At 47.7% G+C, this 20,804-nt stretch overlaps 1 protein-coding gene across 1 annotated transcript; it reads right to left on the bottom strand.

Moving 5' to 3' along the window:
- Positions 1 to 3,432: 3,432 nt before the first annotated feature.
- LOC118662444 (lethal(3)malignant brain tumor-like protein 4) lies at positions 3,433 to 8,107 on the bottom strand. Its single transcript, XM_036320952.1, has 2 exons — positions 7,728 to 8,107; positions 3,433 to 4,965 (listed from the first exon to the last, which is right to left on the bottom strand). The coding sequence occupies exons 1-2, from the start codon at positions 7,833 to 7,835 to the stop codon at positions 4,798 to 4,800; spliced, it is 276 nt and encodes a 91-aa protein (XP_036176845.1). The 5' UTR covers positions 7,836 to 8,107; the 3' UTR covers positions 3,433 to 4,797.
- Between the last annotated feature and the right edge of the window lie 12,697 nt (positions 8,108 to 20,804).

Raw genomic sequence — 20,804 nt, 5'->3', positions numbered from 1 at the left:
TCCTGTGTTTCCAATGGTCCCCGTGGTATTTAATACAATTGCTATCAGTTGCAGTTCAAGGATGGTGAAAATGCACTGTGGGAACATCTGGGTATAACCTGGGATTTCTCAGCACTTCGTGTTCTTCCTGCATCAATTTGCCTTGATGGCAAGGTTCCTCAAACAAAGGGAACACAATCTAATTTCAAATTGAAGTAAATGGGAAATTGATGGGTGTTGCCTTGCAGGTAAAACTGCACACGACTACTCCGATCCCATGAAATAGAACTATTTGGAGGAACAACTCTCAATATTTTAAACTCAGTCTCATTTCTGCACCTTTTGCTTTCCATTCTTTATTTAATGGTGGTTCTTTTTTTTTTCTTTTAACCCCACACATCCTTTTGTCTCACTTTTCTCCATCTCTGTGTAATTCCTATGACCAAACAGCAAACAGTGGTTTGGACAGCAAAGCTTTGTCCCTCATACTCTGTGGTGCCGAAGAGAAGGACCAGGCTGTGGTCACCGTGCCCAGAGTCCTCTGCTCTCATCATTTAAGAGCTGAGTCTTCATGGCTGCTATTAGGTGCTCTGGGCTTGCTGGGTATCCCAGCCTGCGCATGTGGACACCCGGGCATTCCGCAGTGGCAGCTGGGCTGTGTCTTACTGATCACTGAATTCAGAATCCATCATCTGCCTGAAAGAAGTTAGGGTGCAAAGACTTGGGAACAGGCAACCTCACTGAGAAATCAAGTTGTGATTTCCAGTCTACCACATGGCCCAGTCAGCAAGTTTACTCATTGAACGTGCATGGTAGTTGACCCATTTTCCTTGTTTTCACAGCAACACATTTAGGAGTTCAGCCACCCCAGCACCTTGCTGCAGCTAGAGACGGAAGGGCAGAGAGACTACAACAAAACACATTTTAAAAGACATATTTCTTGTGAATATTTATATATTCATTTATATCTTTATTCATAGAATATTTAAGGATATTGACTATTCAAGGATCTATTAACAAATAAATTCCTTATAAATATATTTATTAGGATAAGTTTTTAAGAAGAATTTATTTATAAGAGATAATATTAAGAATATATTCATAGGAGCACTTTACATTCAAGAGTATATTTTTCAGTCCTGGGAATTGTAGAGACAAACTGAACATTCTTTAAAATGATATGAAGCAAAACATAACATAATCAAAACTCAAAACTTCAAAAGAAATGAGTAAATGTGGCAAGTTAGCCATTTGCTGGGTGGTGAAGAAATACTTCTAGATTAGGCACTGAGTAGGCACAGGCCTCGGGATTCAAGCCTGGGCCCCGCTGTAAAGCCCAAGTATTTCCCCCTGCACTTCCCAGCTTCGCACCCTCACTCAGCAGATGGAGATTCCACAGGCAAAGGGGACTTGGCCAAGAGATCCCTGGCGTGTTTGAGAGCTGGCACTCAGCCAGGGAAAGATGTCAGCCCACAGCTCCACGTTAACAAGGAGTCGGCTCCTGCGCTGTCATTCCTGGAATCTGTTTAGGATGCGGGTTATACAAGGTTAGCACCTAATCACAGAGGGAGAAAACAGATGTTTAGAGTTGATGGAGGATAATTTTTTCTTGGAATGTGTTTGTTGTTGGAAGTGAGAGAAGTTTAGTTTTGCAAAAATTATTTGAAATTGTAGGCATTTAAAGACTGTGGTCTCAGAAGTTCTAAACTCCCTTAGGGTTCTTGCTAATGGACTAATTTCCAGTATCATGATGTGTACTTAGGATGTGTTGTACAAATGGTCTTTTGAGGGGACTCTTTCTAATAACCTAGAAGTTTGTTTTGCTTTGTCCCTCAGGTTCATGAGTGGGACTCAGGCAAAGAGGAGGAGAGTGAAGGCTGAGGCTGGTACCTAGAGGCTGCCGAGGCCTTCACATCATCTGGGCATTTCAGGGTGCTGCCTGAGGGTGCTAGGGGTCCTCCTGTCAGAGCGAAAGATTTCAACGCATGATATTGCAGCCTTTCTAGAGGGCCTGGGGAGAGGGAAGGGACCTGGATGGCATGGACTCTGGGTATGGGAGAGCTGAGTCAGGGCAACCAAGGCCCCAAGGGTCTGCCCCGTATGCTCCTGGGACCCTAACACACAGCCACACTAAGAAGAGTGGGCTCCTGGGGGTCAGGTTTGATGAAAATTCACAGGGTTTGCATGTGGGAGTTTCCTGGAAGAACGTTCAAGAAATGGATTACTGTTGCTGTTTATTCCTGACACCTGTTTGATAGCTACATTAGGTGTCAGGCACCTTAAACACGTGTGTTTTCGGTTACCTTGATGTACATTAATTGTACATGGCAAATACAATTTGAAAAACATCTTGGGGTAGGAATTATTTTCTTTTAGAGAGAAGTTACACTTGTTTAGGAAGTTGCAGAACTGAGATTTGAATCAGAGTTTGATTGGTTTGTTTCATTCATGGATGCAACAAATGACTTATCATGTGCCAATTAAATGCCAGATGCTTAAGTGATGACAAGAAGGCCGTGGTCTTTGTCCTCACAGACCTGTGGACTGGTGGGGAGGGAGAAGCAAGTAATAACAATGAGGAGTGAGGAGCAATGTGAGGGGGGGCTCAGCTGCTGTGGGGCCATGAATGGGAACCTACAGTCAAGGTGTAGGAACGTCTACTGGAGAGGGGAGAGGGAATGGGAGAGACCACTTCAGAGGGATCAGCGAATACCAAGGTGAGAGGGGCCCAAGAGAAAGGTAGAGGCAGGGCGTGGCCAGGTGTGAATGCCTTCAGGTGCTGGGGCCACGGAGGGAGCTCTTGTCTCTATGTTCAGTGAGGTACTGTTCGGAGAAGAATTTATAGGCCAGAAATTGATACGGTTTCAGTTTCCTGGCTTGAGCAGCTATTGTGATGATGGTATTGTCCACTTACATGAGGAATACTAGGGTGGGGCCATCTGAGTTACCTTTTGAGTATGTCCAGGTTGAGATATTGGGTGACAAAATGAGGAAGTCCAGGGAGCAGGTAGATAAGTGGATCAAGCTCTTTCTATCTGATCACACTATCTTCTAGGAATACAGTAGTTCAGCCTTAATTTGGCTCCATATTATCCGTTCTGTATTAGATCCTTCTGTTGAAATGACAGGTATAAAATATACAAGCCCAAACCTCATGTCATCCATGAACCTCTACAATGAGCAATTTTTAGATTATAAAATTAAACTCTCAAGTTACTAACAGCCAAATTTACGTCCCTAAGGAAACATACCCCAAGTACTCAAAAATGGTGACTCATTAGCTGGCTAAACCATGTGGCAAGACCTTTATCCATGCAGGCTGTAAGACAGCAGCCTCCAGGTGTGGCCTGGAACAGGTTATAACAACAGATTCAGGCAGAGAGGTGAATGTTTCATTTTATCGGTTTATTATCATTTAAAATATATTAAAATTTGAACATGGAGAAGCAAGAATTTTAATTGTACACAGCAGAGTACAGAACAAAACAAAACAAAGGTCCACCGAAACAAAAACTTATATCAACCAATAACTTATTAAAATTCCATTTGAGTAAGGATCTAAAGAAATGTAGTATTTGCAACACCTCTTAGAAAATATTTTTTCAGCGACCTACAATTGGAGAAACTCTCCAAGCAGAATTCGTTTTCTTAAACCATAAGACTCTAAATGAAGCAAATGGGTATGGTCAGGCCTGAGTCTCTTCTAGCCACTTCTCTCCTCTGCCCACTAAGAAAAACAGTGGCACTCCACTCCCAAGAGCTCCTGCAGCTCTTACTATAGGTGTGTGTCAGCAAAGAGGTGCTGTGTTTAAAACAGTGGGACTGGGTCCCTGTGGGTAACTTAAGTCTCAGATAAAGTCACTTACACAAAACAAGTAAAGTCTGATCAATCAGAAGTGTTCAAACAAATAACAGATAGCAAGCACCCTTGTTAGAGATTCCCCCTCCCTTTCAGTGGCCTGTCCCTATAAAGGTGCACACAAGGCCCACATGTACCACACTCCTTATCACACACCAGACAGACTGCAGTGCAAACCCGTTCTTGTGAGGCCCCTCGGAGTGGCAGCCGGGAGGACTTCGGTGCAGGTAGGCGTCTGGCCCACTGGCTAATGCAGGTGTCATGACAGGCCTCCCTGCGGCCCCACAGACAGCCTGTAGGGCACTGCTGGTGAGGGATCCGCAGGAGGGCCTCCCCAGCTCCTGCTAAATGCTGGGGCTGCTTTCATGCTACTCCTTGGAGCCCAACCAAGAAACAATTAATGGAACAAAAAGAATTAACAAATCATGAAAACATGTGCTTATTATTATTTTTTAAAGACACACATTCCTGAGTAAAGCACACAAAAATCTCATGAAATCTGTTTAAAGCACCAGCCTCTGTCTCTCAGACTCACTGCACCCAGATGGCAAGCCCGCGCCAAGCTCAGACGTCCTGGTGAAAACACCAACAATGTATTTATGAGTTCCATCTTTCTGACATTTTACCATTTGAGAATTTTATGCTTTCAAAATGGGAAATGGCTTCTTTAATGGCAAGGGAGATGAATAAAGGTGTATGTGTGGGTTTCTTTGGTCTGTTTGGGGCAACACATCAGAGCTGAAAGGACCTGCTGAAGGTAAAGACATTCACAGACCTGGGCCTCTGTGTCACCACACTGGCCAGTCATCAAAACCCTCTACACGTATAAGCTGCAGCCATTGAAAAGGTCCAGATTAAATATGGATATGACCGTGGGGACATTAAAATCAAATCAGTGTGGGCCGACTTTATTGCTGAGAGATCCAGGTCACAGTGCGGCGGCAGCTCAGGTGGTGCGTTTAGCCCCTGACTTCTGGGCCTGAGACAGCACCTTCTTCAGTGAGGTCCTGGGAATTCCTGAACATGAGGACAGAATGGTAAATCTTCAGCGCCGGGCCCAGCTTGATCTTCATCACCTTGACGATGTCCGTCTGCGTCAGGAGCAGGAAGGCTTTGCCGTCGATCTGCTGCATGTAGGTACATAAACAGAAATGAAAAGGAAAGCCCACACCCCCTGGATTCTCCGGGTGCTGAGCTGCTCGGGCTGACCCTGGGGCCTCCCTGAAAAGCTCAGAGCCTGCGGAGGGGGATGGCAGCCCTCACAACCCTAGTCCCATCCATCGCTCAGGACTCTGAAGCGAAGTCCAATTTAAAAGGTGTTCACTCTGCTCAATATGAATTCAATACACACTAACTGCTCCCGGGCTAAACTTCTATTGTTACATATAAAATATCTTGGCCTGAATTTGTATCAAGAGCCTTAAAAATAACCCACTTACATCCGCCACATAAAACTCCAGGAATATTCCCTGAGAGAACAATGGGCAGTGCCTGTACTCCCGTGTTATTTATAATAGTGAATTATTGAAAACAACCCAGCATCTCAAAAATAGAAGTAGATAAATCCTGGTCTCATCTAGGATGCAGTACTAGGGCTGTTACCAAAATTCATGTCTCAAAGAAACACTTAATGATTTGGGAAATTTTTCATGAACTATTAAGCACAAAACACAATACAAGGATACAGAAAGATCTGTTTCATTTGTTAGATTAAAAGTGCATGACCGCCACGTATACATATCCGAAGTTAAACTATTTAAAATCTTTGTACCAAATGTTAAGGGAAGTTACCTTTGGCTGGTGAAATAGTGGTTTGGTTATTTTCTCCTTTTAACTATTCTGTATTTTAATTTTTTCAATGATAAATGCTATAATAAGCAGAAATACATATAAATGTTCTATTCATTAGCTTTAAAGCATGCTGTGGTCTGAGATGTCATAGCCTTCCTGAAATTCACGTGACGGCAAGTGGCCTCCGTGCAGGCTGTCTTCCCTCAGCTCCCAGAGGCCCAGTGTGGCCTCAGAGGCTGGCCTCTGGAGGCAGTGGGTGGCCCACACCCAGATAACCCAGTTACACAGGCTCTCAGAATGAGTCCTGGGTCCAGAAACAAAAGGACAGACTGAAACGGTTTTCTATGGTAACACCTTCCCATGAACCCAGCTGTGTGGTTCCAACCCTTTTAAATTAATGATAGGAACCCTAGGTATGAATGTCTCATGGAGGAAGGCGGGATCGCCCAGGGATCCCTGGTGAGGGGTTAAAGTTCTAAGAGTTTTGAAAAGCTTCCTGTGTGTGATGATATGTTGCCTGATGAACTGTCCGCTTGGAGAATGGAGCACCTTTCCCACAGGGTAGAAAGGGAGAGAAGCCCGCTTCCATGCCCTAAGCTGGGCTGGGCTCCAGCATTCCCGGCAACAGCTACTGGCCAGATAGTCACTTGTCCTAAGAATCAGGTAATGATGGTGATGGTGATGATAATAACAGCTAAGGTTTATGGAGCGATATCCTAATCTCTTCTACATGCTTGATCTTCTGACAACCCCAGAAGGTGGGTGAGAAAAGCTAGTTAATGAGCCTAATGACTTACCCGAGGTCACACAGCTTCCAGGGAGTATGCTGGGCTTCCGGGCAGGGCTCCTTGGCCTCCAGAGGAGACCTGCTGGTCTAATTACTGCCCTTTATTAAGCCCCAACTCTGGAGAAAGAGCTAGGCTAGGTGCTGTAAACATACTAGTCCTAATCCTTAAAGGGCCCCTTCAGAACCCTGTGTTCACAGAGGGGGTAAGTGATGTGCCCCCGATGACACTGCTGGTCAAAGTGCCAAGCCCAAGAGACCTGACCTGCAGACTTGTGGACATGGTGGGCCTTGGGTGTTGCTCAATGCAGAGTGGCCCGTATGTGTGAGGCTGGGCCACCTACGCCCAAGCTGTGCTGGGCTTAGGCAGAACCAGGGTTTCCACTGGCAGCTGCTCAGACTGAGACTCAAGTGGCCCTGATGCTGAGTTCCCTGAAAATGCAGGGCTCGCCGGGCTCTGAGGGGTCCAGGATCCCAAACTCAGAGTGCTGCTCCTGAGCCAGGAGGCCCTGACACCTGGAGAGGAAGAGTTTATGTTGCACCCCAGAGTCCCCAGGAACAGAGTTCTTGGAGAGTTCTAGAGCAATGATGGAAGCTCCGGAACCGGGTGCATATGGGCTGCACCCTGACTGCTTTCCTCCCCATGCTTGAGGTTCTGCACTGGTGAGCTGTGCTGTAGAGCTGTGAGGACCCAGGAGGACAACTGCACAGGGATGGCTCAGGGCCAGGCACAGGCAAGCCCCTGATGCACAATAGCTATCATTGCTACTTGCATTACTGCTCTGCAGCTGGCTGTCTCTTCTGGGGTCCCTGGAGCTATGGATAGCAATTCCAGGACAATTGGTAAGCAGTTGGTATGTTACCACTGAGAGGAAGAGGGAAGAGAACTCCCCCACCCCCCTGCACGGAAGGATTTCGTGGCTTCTCTGCATCCCTCCTGAGCAGCCCAAGCACCAGACACACAGGACGGTCACTTTCACTCTAGAGCAGACAAACCCCTCCCTCCGGGGGCAGGCACATGTGGGACCCCTCCCTGCTCCATGTAGCCTAGAGCCACAGTGCAGAGGCTTCTGGACGCTGTGAGTACCAACTCCATGCTCGAGTGGTCCACTGGCTCCGCAGGCTGTGAGCCAGGCACCACAGCAAACACCCCAAACCAGACAGGCTGCCTGCGGGCGGGTTGCTGCGGGCTCTTTCCCGCCGGGGCCCCCTCTCCAGCCTCCCAAACTGCTCTCATTTCTACGGGAGGAAATGGAAACAAGGCCCCTCTGGGTCTAGAAGCATAAAACAGACATAGACTTGGACATTTCCTACCTCTTTCTTGAAGCACTTTGCATGCTCTTCACCGCCCAGCAGAGACTGCACGAACTCAGTCACCTGCAGCCAGGATGAAAGCAGACTTAAAACATCACCTGAGGTCATTTCCTGGCTTGTAGAAGTTCAACATTGGACTAAAATATACTTCAAACCCCTCCAACACTTGGGATTTAAATAATAACGACCAAGCCACATTAGCTTAGCTCCTCATCTCTCTCCTGGCCTCTGATTTCCAGGCTGACCTACGTGATGACTGTGACAGTCTCCACCTGTGCGGAGATCTGGCATTCTAGAACCTTCTCCCACCTGCCCCTCCCACCCGCCATGTGGGCAGGAAAGGGCCGGGGTGAGGAGCTGGTCCTGGCACTTATCCCAGTGACCCTGAGAGCAGGAGCATCCAGCTGCCTCTCAGCAGACCCGACGCCCAGGCCCGTCTCATCCACCTGAGTGGCCACTTCCTTCCCAGGGTCCGGGCCAACAACAGAGACTCAGGGGATCAATGCGAAGTGAATTCCCATGGAATACCTGACACTGAAGCCCAAAGGGGCTCAGTAACTCACTCACTGTCATGCATGGCCGGTAAGTGCCAAAGATGGTTTTGGAACTAAAGTTTTCTGATTCTTAACCCAGAGTTCTGGAAAATCAGTTTTCTTGGTTCAATTTCCCAGCCTTACCTTTTCCTCCTTCTCCATCCACATGCCCCGAATTCCTTTTACTAAGACCGGGCCGTAAGCTCAGGAAGCCACTGGGTGTTCCCAAGTGATACTTTTGGGGGGTGAGTGAGCAAATGTAATGAAGTATAGACGCCCCACAGCCAGAATGGCAACTGGGTGTGGCCACTCCTGGCACCTGCTGGAACAGGAAGCGAAGGCAAGCTGGAAAGCAAGGGCAAGTGCATCCAGGGAGGAGACGTTCCTAGGAGGAGCTGTCTTGTTGGTTTTGGCATTGTCTTTCTCTCTGGCTCTCTGCCCCTGGTGTGGATGAACAGTGTGCACTTGCATATCTCTCCCGTATCTCATGGGGAAGGCCCAGGAGAAAGGCTGGGAGTGCAGGGCCGTGTCCACGTGCTCTACAGTCAAGACTCTGGGAGCACCTGCTCCCTGCTGGCGCCCCACAAGGTGTGAGTGGATGTTGGCCCCTCCCCACACTTTGCAGAGAAGAACAGCACAGGGTTGGAATATCTCCAGCTGGCAGAGTGGCTGGGCCAACACCACAGGGCGAACCTGACACCTGACACCTGTGTCTGCACACAAAGCTGTCCCTTCGGCTCACAGCTCCATTTAGTCAGTGTAATATGAATGTTTCAGAACATCTTTTTAGGGGCAATCAGCATGTTGACGTCTGCTTTACTCACCTCTGATGCCGCACGTATATTTTATCATGAATCATTTACAATCATCCTAAAGTGTTGAATGATGATAATTTAAAAAAAAATCCTTCAAAACCAGTCATTATGCTGCCACACAATGGCATCTTCAAGCCTTAGGGGCACTAGGAAGGTGTCAGTGGGGCCTCAATCTGGCCGCCTCTGCTACTGCACCCGAGAGCTGAGACTGGCAGTCCACGCACCAAGCCCAGGCTGCTTGCTGAGTTAATAGGTTTTCTGCTCTCTAGATGGACTGGACACATGGAGCGCATGTTTGGTATTTTCAGGGTTCTGAGGAATACCGATGGTCACCGGGGCAGGTGACGGCAGGGCTTAGTGTTTCTGGGGCTCAGGACACTGAGAGGTATTCCTTTCATCCTTAGGCTGCTCTTCTGGCCAAGTCTGTCCCAGCCACGATTTCCTGTGAGGCTTCTGCTGGGTGCTGGTAAGGCTGACTGCAGGTCAGGTGGAGCCTGAACTTTCAGTGAGTTTAAAGTTTGACTAGTGGTAGCAGGTAGCGGGAAAATGGCTAGTCAAGGACAACTTCCTAGTCACCATGCGCATGGTCCAATATGCTAAAATCCGGAAGAGAGGTGTGAGCTATGGGCTTCTAGAAGGGACAGATGGCATCTCGGGTGGGAACTCAGCAAACACAGCACAGGGAGGTGGTAGCTGAGATGGCATGCTGGCTGCACGGTATTTCCAGAGGGGCGACTCGGGGGTGTGGAGGGAACCTCAGCACTGAGCATCCCAGGACCAGGGCCGCAGCAGGCACATGGCCTGTGTGTCATCAAAGCAGGTTCCAGTTTGGCTACGGCTGAGAGCAGAGGGGAGAGGTGGACAGGCAGAGAGGAGGCTGGGCTCCACCCTGACCACACTTTGGCCACAGGCAAAGTGAAGTTTGGAGATGTGGCCTCTTTAAGAACATGCTCCAGGAACTTCTGCTCCCAGCACACGGCTGCATGTTGTTGATGGCATGCGTAGGTTAAAATGTTCTTTTCTGAGCAAACAAATGAAAAACAGGATCACATTCCCTCTTCTCAGTATTAGCCAAGAAATCACTGTCCATGGCAAAGGTAGATTGGATTTTAAATGGGAATAAATAATGTGTTAAACCAAAGAGTAAACACATCAGCGCTGCCAAGCAAAGTGGCCCTGAGCTGGGCGGGGCACCCCTCTCTGCCCCACCTCCTGCAGCCATTTAGTCTGTGTTCCTCAGACAGCAGGGGGCAGTGACATCTATTTGCTTTACCATGTGCCTGAAATTCTGTCTTTTTCTAAAGAGATTGATTCTATTCAATCTGTTTTTCTTTTTCCAAAGTGAAGAACAAGTTCTATGAAATCTTTTGAGGCAGACTTTTCTGGCCATAATGTTTAAATATCCAAAGGCCTTGATCATTATTCAGGATCATTATTCAGTATTGTTAGTACTTAGTGCCCTAAGAAACTATACTTAGCCTTTAATAGAAAGCCCATTTTGCTAAAATTTCTAAATGTAAACTGATGAACTTCAATATACCCTGGGGTAGCATCAGAGAGTTTCCCTCTCATTCTCTCCTCAAAAACTTTTCTTCTTCAAGTTTGTGGTAAACGTGGGGAGCGGTTCAGATAGATGGGAGCGACCTCCGGGGAAGAGGAAGCTGCCCTCCGCTTGCACCTGCCCGCTTTCCCAGGGAAGGGCGACCGGCTTTGGCTTCAGGAAGCACAGCGTGTGGAGGCTGCACAGTGGTTCCCCGAGTTCCTGAGAGCATGCGTCCCACAGCTAAAGGCCCAGCGGTTCTGGAAGGACTCTGAGTGAGTTCCCACTCTGGATGACATAGCAGTTTGGAGAAGACTAAGAAGGATGACTCTGCAGGCTCCTAGATGAGCCCATTACTGTGCCCAGCCATGTGCCCACGACCTACTTTCCCTGGCGTCCTCCTGGAGCTCAGCAGGCCTTGTTCTCTTCATTGGGGATGCGGCTCCCCTAAATCTTTCCTAATAGAGGTGATTGCTACTTTGCTGAGCCCGTAGCTGTGTGCCTGACTGTACTGGCTCCAAGTCCACCGGGGACCATGTTTCCAGTCCAGGTCTCATTTTTTAACAGTGGAGTTGGTTATTTGCCTTTTTTTTTTTTTTTTTTTTTTTTTTTAGGGCTGGATGGTATAAGGCTGCTATGCTTAGTTAGCAATACCCTGAATTTTTCAGAACACTCCCTCCTGTGTAAAGATTGCTTTTAAGGCGACTGCCATCTTGTAAAGTTAATGGGCACTAAGGGAGCACTTACTTGCGAGGCTAGCATGATTTATGCGTGCAGCTTTGTAAAGCATTTCTGAAAATAAGAAATACAAGTATCCATATGTGAACCAAATATACCTGAGTCATACTCGTGGCTGTAATGCACATATAACAAGTTGCATCCAGCCCTTGTGTGCCCATGGACCCCTGGCAGGAAGGTACTGCATAACGTTTATTTCCCATCACTCACTCACTCACTCACTCACACATTTGCCAGACACCTACTTTAGAGCAAAACATTTTGCTCTAAAGATGTTTTAGTCCCTACTCTTAAACACCTATACTCTTCTATAGAATATTTCCATGACCCAGAGTAATAAATACACTTCACACTGACCTTGACCTGAGAGTGTGCACACACCCACCCGTTTCTAATAAAGGTTTCACAGAACAACAGCCTTTCCTACAATTATGCACCTTCATCCAGCCCTGTCTTTCATTCAGAACCACTAAGTGGACTTCAAAGCCCACTTGTGCTTTGACAAACACTGCTCCAGCAGAAACAGCCACAGCGACAAAGGTGTTAAAAGCCAGCTCCTGGGCTCTGGGAAATGTTAGGAGGCCCTGCCTGGTCCGGCTTCTCTCCACAGGCAGGCGACACAGAGCAGAGCAGAGGTCTTCCTCCCCGGCCAGGAAGGCAGACCGAGGGAACAGTTCTTGCGCTGCTTCATCTTCTAGCGTAGACAGCCACCCCCTTTAAGTCTCACTGAATGGCTCTTAACACAGATACGCACAAGACCATTTTCAACACGCCCCCGTGGTTTGCTCCAATGGGAACAGAGCCCCCAAACACCCCTCCTCCCAAAGCTCCCTGACCCCGAACTGCCTTTTTAAATCCTCACTACCCTGCATGCCTTTTATTTTTAAAACCTCACCCAAGGATATGTTTTTATTGATTTTAGAGAGAAAGGAAGGGAGAGTGAGAGTAAGAGGGAGAGGGAGAGGGGGAGGGGGAGGGGGAGGGAGAAGGAGAGGGAGGAGACGGAAGGAGATATCCCTTGCTTCCTTTATGTGCCTGACCAGGGATTGAACCCACAACCTTGGTACGTGCCCTGACTGAGCATCAAACCTACAATCTTTTGACGTACAGGAGGACACTCCCACCAACCGAGCCACCCGGCCAGGGCCCCTGCATGCCATTTTTAATGTGGTGCATGTAACAGTGGTAAACTCAGTTGTTGGGTGCTCTCTGGAATGGCCCCTAAGTGAACTCCCTTCTGAGGGCTGCTTTACTGTCAGTGATGCACACAGAACCATCAGAAAGCCCACAATTTCAGCCCATCCGAGATTCTTCTTGAGGACCTAGTTTGGTGCCAGGAAATGTGCTAAGGAGTGTGAGGATGGTGAAATAAATTTAGGATGTGGTCCTAAAGAGCATCTCGTTAGGAAGACATCAAGACTGAGATCTACAAAGTAGAAAACTACCCCAGCAGTTTTCTCTGGGTCGCATCCCCGAGGGAGGCCATGGTGAGGAAGCACCAGGAACACTTCGTGAAGACAGGCTCTCCTGTGGTTGCTTTATTTTTAATCTAGAAAGACTCTAAGGGCTCTTCTAGAGAGACAGGCTGGGCTTCATGTGTACCACCATAGAGACGCAGGAGTGGGGATCTCACGCCCTCATTCTCCCTGTTGCCCTCACCGTGAGTCTCTTTCTTTTGAGACCTTTAACCTAAGGAGACTTGCCCCTGGACCATCTACTTCCTCTTAATCACCCTCTCATCTCTCACTTTTGTTCAGGGCCAGACTTGAAGCTAGTTAGATGAGGCTCCTGCAAATTCCCTACTCACTGTTCAATGTTCCTAAAACAGTGATTCCTATTCTTTTTGGATGATGGTCCCCTTTGAAAAACTAATAAAACTTTTATTAATTTTGACCCTCCTCTTAAGGAAAAATATACACATGTACACAATTTTTCCAAATCCCCTGAGCTCAATTCTACAGCCCCAGCTGTGGATCCCTCACAGAAGCACCCCCCAACACTTTTCTTTCACAACTCCCCCTTCCCTTCAGAGTGCCCCCTGCACTTTCTGACTTGGTCCCGTCGACCCCCATTCTGCAGCTCTCTCTGTGTTATCGTCCCCTATTTCTGCCCACTGGAATCCTTGTTCCATACCCACTGGTGTGTTCCGCAGGGCTCACTAACTCAAAGTGTCCCACTGTGAATTCATCATCTTATCCTCCTTCCAAATGGGATCCTTGCCCCAAAGTTTCATTTCTTTCGACCAACTATTTCCCATTCTTTCCGATGAACTCCAGGGCCCCAGACTCCAAACTGCAGTGTTGGGATCACATTTGACTCATTTCTTCATCTCAGTATCTCTTTCCCTGTGTTGTCGACTTGACTTTAAAGTGTCTGTTGGATTTGGGTGGTTCTTCTCATGTGGTGTCCAGTCCAGGCCCCGATTATTAGTCCACACCGGAGCATTGGCGACTTCCCATCACCTCCCTCTCCTAGCCCTCACCTCACTTTTACTCTTCTTTCCAGATCTTTGCCATTCTCATCTTCCTGAAGCATCATCTTCACAAAGTGACTTTCTGCATAAGGAACCTACAATAGCTCAGACTCACACACATGCCCATTGCCTGGCCTCAAGCCTGACCCATCCTCCCCATCCCAGGTCACTGCTTTCTGTATCCAGGTCCACAGTGTGCCTGGTGAGTAATACATCAGCTCTAGACCTGACTCTGGAGTTACTCAGTCTCTGGTGCTTCTATTTTCCTATCTGTAAATGGGCAAAATAAGACTACTTGCCTTATCATCATTACATTAATACTGTTTGCCATCATTCCCAATGTTAGTAAAGGATGTGTTGTGTATCAATCACCCTTGCATATGTCTACTCCCTCCCATGCAACCTCCTGTTGTTCCCCCCTTTTTCTGTTAATCCTCACCCGAGGATATCGAGGATATTTTCCCATTGATTTTTAGAGAGAGTGGAAGGGAGGGGGAGAGACACAGAGAGAGAAACATCGATGTGAGAGAAACACATTGATTGGTTGCCTCCTGCACATGCCCCAACCAGGGCCCAGGTCGGGGAGGAGCCTGCAACCGAGGTAGATGCCCTTGACCAGAATGAAACCCAGGACCCTTCAGTTACTGTGCCGATGCTATACCCACTGACACAGGGCCAGACTTTGAGTACTCTTGCAGCAGCAGGATCACTTTTAGTCAAACCGGCTAGGGCTGTTCCCTTCTTTATGGAATGGAACTGGAATGGTTTCCCTTCTTTTTCTGCTTAGATGTATCTCACTTTTGGATTCAAAATCTAGCTCAGGATGCCTTTGTCATGCAACATTCATTCAACAAACGTTTACAGTATTATTTACTAAGTGCCAGGTGTAGCACGAGGTTCTCAAGACATATGCGGAGTGAGTGAAATCAGGTCTCTCCTCATGTGCTCGTGGGTCAGACATGCACATTGTAGGGGCAGACAGAGGCTCAGATGAAATGGGAGCACAGAAAGGAAGTCCGACCTAGCCCAGAGGGCTTCTGCAGGAAGTGTGCTTGGGGCTGTTGGCTGTGGAGGCAGCAGGCAGAGAGGGAGGGGAATCTGAGGCAGGGTAGCAGCGGTGCAAGTATGAGAACAACATGCAGGGGCTGGGGAGGAGCAAGATTCCGTAGCCCCGACTGGGAGGACCAAGTTGGGCAGGGTGGAAGGTCAGACTGAAAATGAAGGCAAGGACAGCCCATGCTGAGGATGTGGTTGGGGAGCTAGGGACTGGTTTAAGTTGGGCGGAGACACATCCAGAATTCTCCCTTCTCTACCACATTCGCTCATTCTCCAGATGTAGTGGCTCTGCATACACAGGTAGGGCTGGGGCTGGATCGGGTGGTTGGCCTCCCCACCTCTTTCTGAGCAGGACAGTGATGGTGCGAGGGGCCAGGAGCTCAGCCACTCTTAGTCTTTAAAAAGGTAAAACTTCAGATGAATAGCTTGAAAGGCAGGAATGAATGACTTGCCACTGTGATCTCAGTTGACCTCCTCATTTTGTGCAGTGTTTCAAGGGCAAAACCATACATGATTTGATTATAGATACAATAGATTTTAATTCAGTTGGCATGGTCATGAAGCTGATGCATGCTTTGTAAACTGGTAAAAATCCATACACAGGGGGTAGGGGGCCAGACTCTGCATACTCTTGAAGCAGCAGGATCATGTTTAGTCATTTCCCCAAACACCCAGCCAGCTCCTGACTCAGTCCACTGGCTGTTACCAGGCCCTTCGGCAGGAGTGGGAGGAGAGGCGAGCAGGCGGGTGTGTGGGGAAAAGATGCCAGCCCTCAGCTCCAGGTGGAGGAAGGCTGGGCAGGGATGCTGGGCATGGGGAACCCACCAGGTGGCTGGTGTGAGGTGCCTGGGAAAGAGGAGGGGGCAGGGCTCCTCCATCCCTTTACCTGTGGGTGGTCCTTCACCTGCTGCTTGTCTAAGGCTGGAAAGGAAGGCTTAAACCAAGATTAGTGAGACTGATGCAATAAGTGCTCAGTGAACATTCTGTGACTAATTTAAGTCCTGCTCTAATCTTGTCCTTCATTTAAGGGTTTTCATTCATTTAAGAACAGTAATTAAGGCCTGACTAATGAAAACAATACCTTTATCAAAAGCAATGCCAGTCCAGGACATCTTCCTCAAAAGGTGGCTGCTTTTAAACGTAAAGCATTTCTACAGCATTGCAGTAAGCAATGGGACTTTTATTAAAAACCAGCAGTGTAAGGCATGTTCATGTTAAAATCAGGCCCATGTTTCTCTCTGCTGCAGCATCTTACGCAATGTTGTGATCTAATTTACTTTAAATTCTGTCTTCGATGGACAAACGGGCAGCACGGAGCTAGCTGCTCAGCAGAGAGAACTCAGATCCTCAGGGCCTGTGGGCACCAGCAGCGGCATCCCTGCAAGGCACAGGCCACCCTGGGTGGGGGCTCTCAGCGTGCTGCTCGGGACAGGAGCTGTCAGCACACACGGCTGTGATGCTTATACAGGTGGGCCTCCTTCCGCACACTGCACCTCAGTGAGGGACCGGAGGCTTGGCCCTCTGCTGAATATGCTCAGGGCCCGTGGTGCTAGGATATGGATGGGGAGAGGAGGGCAACACCTCCTGGGCTTCCCAAATTCCCTCAAAGTCATGCCCGCCTTCTCCTGCAAATGTGGGTCTTAAACTTGAAACAGTGAATCCAGTGCCGAAGAGAAGCTCCAGCAGCTGGGCATGTCCGTCCCACGGTCCCAGGGCAGTTCCACTCACCTGGTCCACGGTCCATCGGGCCACCTCGCCGGCCCGGATGTCGGCCACGCCCGGAAGCAGCTTGCGGTGCTGCTCCCTGCCCAGGGGGAGGTCCCGGAAAGGGTGGGTGGACAAAGACGTCATGAAGATGGACTGGTGCAGGGTCCGCTGCGTATGCTCCACCGAGTGCGCTAAGAGAGGCAGGTAGGGAAGCAGACAAGGTTTGTCAGCCTCTCGTCACACAGTCACAGAGGCCTGAGCCAGGTTAGAGGAAGTGTAGACACAGGGGAAAGCCCAGTCTCTAGCCACACAGCACCTCTGCCAGGGATCCTGGGCACAGCCAATGCCACTGCTCTACAAGGCCCTGAAGATTGTGGCTAAGCAAGTTCACATAACCTCCATGACACACGCTGGATGCCAATGACAGGCTAGCATGTCGCTGCCACTGGTCCTTCTCTCCCTAAATGAGGAGCCAGGAAGCACAAAGCCTCGCTGCTGTGACCCAGCTGATGGGCACACTGAGATGTGCATGCTTCACCTGTCTCCAAAGAAGGAATGAGCCAGGTCCACATCTGGCCCACAGGCCCCCTGGGGGACCCTGAACATGGAATGCAGGTCAGGGTCTCCCTGAGAACCTGGATGGCAGCTGCTGCCATGGCTCCCAGCCTCGATGACCTCACGGGGACTTGTGGAGAGCAGGCAGAGCTGGATGTGACTGCCGCGCCTGGGCACTCAGAGGGAGCTCTCTTTTAGGAGCAAAGCTGAGGGGTCCATGGCATGAGGAGCAATGACGGCCGCCTGCCCAAGGCTGGCTGCTGCCACGGAGGAAAGACTTCCCTTCGCCTCATACTTCTCCCCAGACTTTCTGAACTCCTTTTCCACCTTATGTTATATCCAACATGTCGGTGGAGCCCTGGGTCTCAATGCCTTTATTATTTTGCTTTTATGTACAAATAGGTAAGGAGCAAAAACTCCATAGCAATTTTAGAGAAAACTGATGCCTTTATGACAGCTTTTAAGATACTTTCCATACACATTAGCAAAATAAAGTTGCTGATATTTTAAGACTTTGAAGAGGAAGACCACAGAAGGAAATGCTGTAAGCCCTTGCAAAGCCTGTCATTCCTAATGTAAATGGAAGGTTAAGTAGGCAGTAGCCACATAATTTAAAGTCTATTATGATGACTTGTGTTTTACTACCGGAGTCTACAAAGCTATTATGCAAATATTTCCAACTCAAATTAATTAACAGTTTATAGCAGGTGAGGCTGACCTGCACTTTGCATGGTACCCGGTAGTCACCGGCAAGGTTCTAAGCCATGGAGGAGCCCACCCATCCCCCCCTGGTGTCAGGCTCAGACATCCTGCATATTTACCAATGCTTGCTGTCTACACAGATAGAGAGCAGGATTGCGGCTGCCTCCCACATTCTTATGCTCCAGTTGTAAGCAGCAGCACATTTGTCTCTAAATGCTGATTGACCAACACTGACCTTTTTAGTATGTAAATAGGTTATCTCCCTCCTTGTAGTGTAATTCAGCCAACAAAGTAAGGCTGCAGGTTCTAAAGGGAAACTTCACATCTTCTTTGAAAAGCCAGTATGTTGACAAATGTGAATGTTCTTTAATGAAGCTATCAGGTTGGGCAAGGAGCATGTATAAAACAAGCCCTGAAAACCCGGTAGGGCGTCACAGAGCGAGCCTGCAGGCCCAGCTACCAGAGGCACCGGGAGCCTTCCTGGCAAACCAAGAGGTAAAGCTGTGTACTCTTAGGGATTAAGGCCTGAGCAAAGCAAGGCTTTATTCTGGAAAAGAATCACTGGATCAATCAATCAATCAGTTGTTTTTGCTGAAAAACATGGACTTAAAGAAAAACAAATCACATATGTATCTCTAACTCATGCCCTTTGTAAATCAATTACGTATAGTTTCCAAAATGTATAAGACTTTTAAGACACGATTAGTGAATCTTGTGCTGTGGAGGTACAGAGAAGTCGAGTGATGATCATCAGATTCCTATAATTCACAAATAAATGAAGGTATGCACCATGACCATTCTGCTCCCAGGCAATAAAAATTTCCACACCATAATTTGGAAGCAAACGGCCTTGGCTGCTGAGACAGCCACTTGGAAAGACACTGAGCTCTGAAAGACGGGGACTTCAGTCAGTGCAAGTAGCACCATGACCTCCAGGTCACAACCACATCAGGAACTCTAACTCTATGCTGCTCACTCAACCCCAGGCTAGCTCTGTGCTTTCTATGGCTTCTGAATTCTGTTAACAGTGTCCTTATTAAGTCAAACTATCCTTTTGAATGGAGGTGAAATCTTTTCAAAGGATGAAGAGAACTTAGTGGGGAACAGGCCCTTCATGCCACGCGCAGTGGGGAAAGGTCTGCAACCACCTGCTATGCTGCCGATCCCCTGCCTGGTGCCAAGTTCTCTGTGCCTGCTCACTTGTGATCTCAGGAACATGCTGCACATAAAAATTGTTTTTATTATTACCAATTTTACTATATCAACTTTATATCTTTAGATGGAGAGCCTGGAAGTTGAGTTTTCCTGCTCAGAAAGATTTGAGTTAGGTTAGAGAGTGTCCCTGAGTAGGGAGTCTGGATGCCAGTCTGCCATCTCGAAGACATGACTGGGTTGACAATACCCACCAGCAGGACTGGTGGGAGGAGGGAGACTATGCAGAAAGGCTTACTTAGTGTGGTGCCAGCAAACTGCAACCACTCAAATGGCAGATGCTACTCTAAACTTGACTGTAGGTTCTAGCAGTCAGGACTGATAGTCTATGAATGAAAGCTGCATAATTAGAAATTAACAAAATGCAAGACTAGTTTTCCAATAGGAACACAAGAGAGGGAATATATTTTCTAGTGTTTCAGGGTGGTTACTGTGCCATCTTTGTATCATTTACTAGGTCTAATTTCTTCCAAAGATGGTGGTTTTGGGGTGGTTTCTTCCAAAGATGGTGGTTTTGGAGAACTTGTGCCTAGGGTTGAGGTTTAGCTGAAAGAATGCTAGGACAGGCTTGCCTCCTAGGACTGTGCCACCAGAGGAAGGGGCGGGCCACACCAGCTTGCCTGGTTGTGAATTCTGGTCCCCACATAGTTGCTGAGTGACCCTGGGTGAGATACTTAACTCCTATGTATCACGGTTTAACATTTTTAAAATGGGCCAATAATAATACTATGCCTCAGTGAGGTGTTGGGATTAGAACAGCTTCTGGGACATGAAAAGTGTTCAGTCCATGTTAAGGATTACATTATTGTTATAAGATGCAAAGACATTGTAAATTGTAATAATGAATATGGGGACATATAATATTTACAAAGCCAGTGTGGCTAGATTGGCCTAAAACCTGTGAAGCTGAAATTCAGACTGAAACTCAGTATCTCCATGGCTGTGTTCCGATTTCACACCCAAGTGGTCCTGGAAAGACTGTGCAGTTGTCACCAAAATCCTTTGCAGAAGTCCCAGGGGAAGGCAGTGAAGGAATCCCAGGGCACTGCTCGTGCAGGGTCGGGTGTCTATTTCCCATGCCAGTATGTAGCACTGTTAAAACATGCTCAGCCTGCCAGCTTTGAAATTCTGTGGCTCTTGACAGACTTTTAAAATGTGCGATGATTTGCATTATTTAAAATTCTGTGCATAAAACTAGACTTTTGAAATTATCCAATTAAAATTTTGCATACCTTATTATCTAATGTGAACACACTGATTTTAATTTTTACCAAGCCAGCACAGCTCATGTCGTATCAGTTATCACTAAATACGTCTTTGATGGAGGGGTATACTGTCCTCAGAAACCATTCTCATTGAATCAAAAGAATCAGATTATTCTCCCTTGGGGCACCTTAAATAAACAGTTTTCTAGATGAGGAAAGGATGCCTACCATGAGCAGAGCCCAGAAAGGGTCTTTTCAACTGGGTAACTTCTGCATTTCTTCCACGAGGCCCAGCATCCCAGCTCCTTGTCCACCCAACACAGCAGAGGGATACGGGATGTTTCTCAGATACACTGCCTCACTGTAGCAGTGATTCCTACTCTGCTTCCCTAAAAGTCAGCCAAGGAAATTCAGCTTATAAAAGCAGCCCTCCTACTGAAGGTGTTAATATTTTAATTATTCAAAATGCCGTTTGCATCAGAAAATGAAATGTACATATAATCCTGGCTTTGCCTTAACACCAATGTGAGTGACAATACAA

The sequence above is a fragment of the Myotis myotis genome, unplaced genomic scaffold (genome assembly GCF_014108235.1).
Source record: "Myotis myotis isolate mMyoMyo1 unplaced genomic scaffold, mMyoMyo1.p scaffold_m19_p_9, whole genome shotgun sequence".
Lineage (NCBI taxonomy): Eukaryota > Metazoa > Chordata > Mammalia > Chiroptera > Vespertilionidae > Myotis > Myotis myotis.
Note: the sequence above shows the minus strand (reverse complement) of the source record. Positions and strands in the feature narration are given on the sequence as shown.

Bases quoted from the DNA above. Each gene is read 5' to 3' on its own strand.
- LOC118662444 (XM_036320952.1), bottom strand. From the start codon at position 7,835: ATGACCTCAGGTGATGTTTTAAGTCTGCTTTCATCCTGGCTGCAGGTG. The intron at 4,966-7,727 runs GTAGGAAATGTC...ACCTACATGCAG, and splicing joins CAAAGTGCTTCAAGAAAGAG to CAGATCGACGGCAAAGCCTT.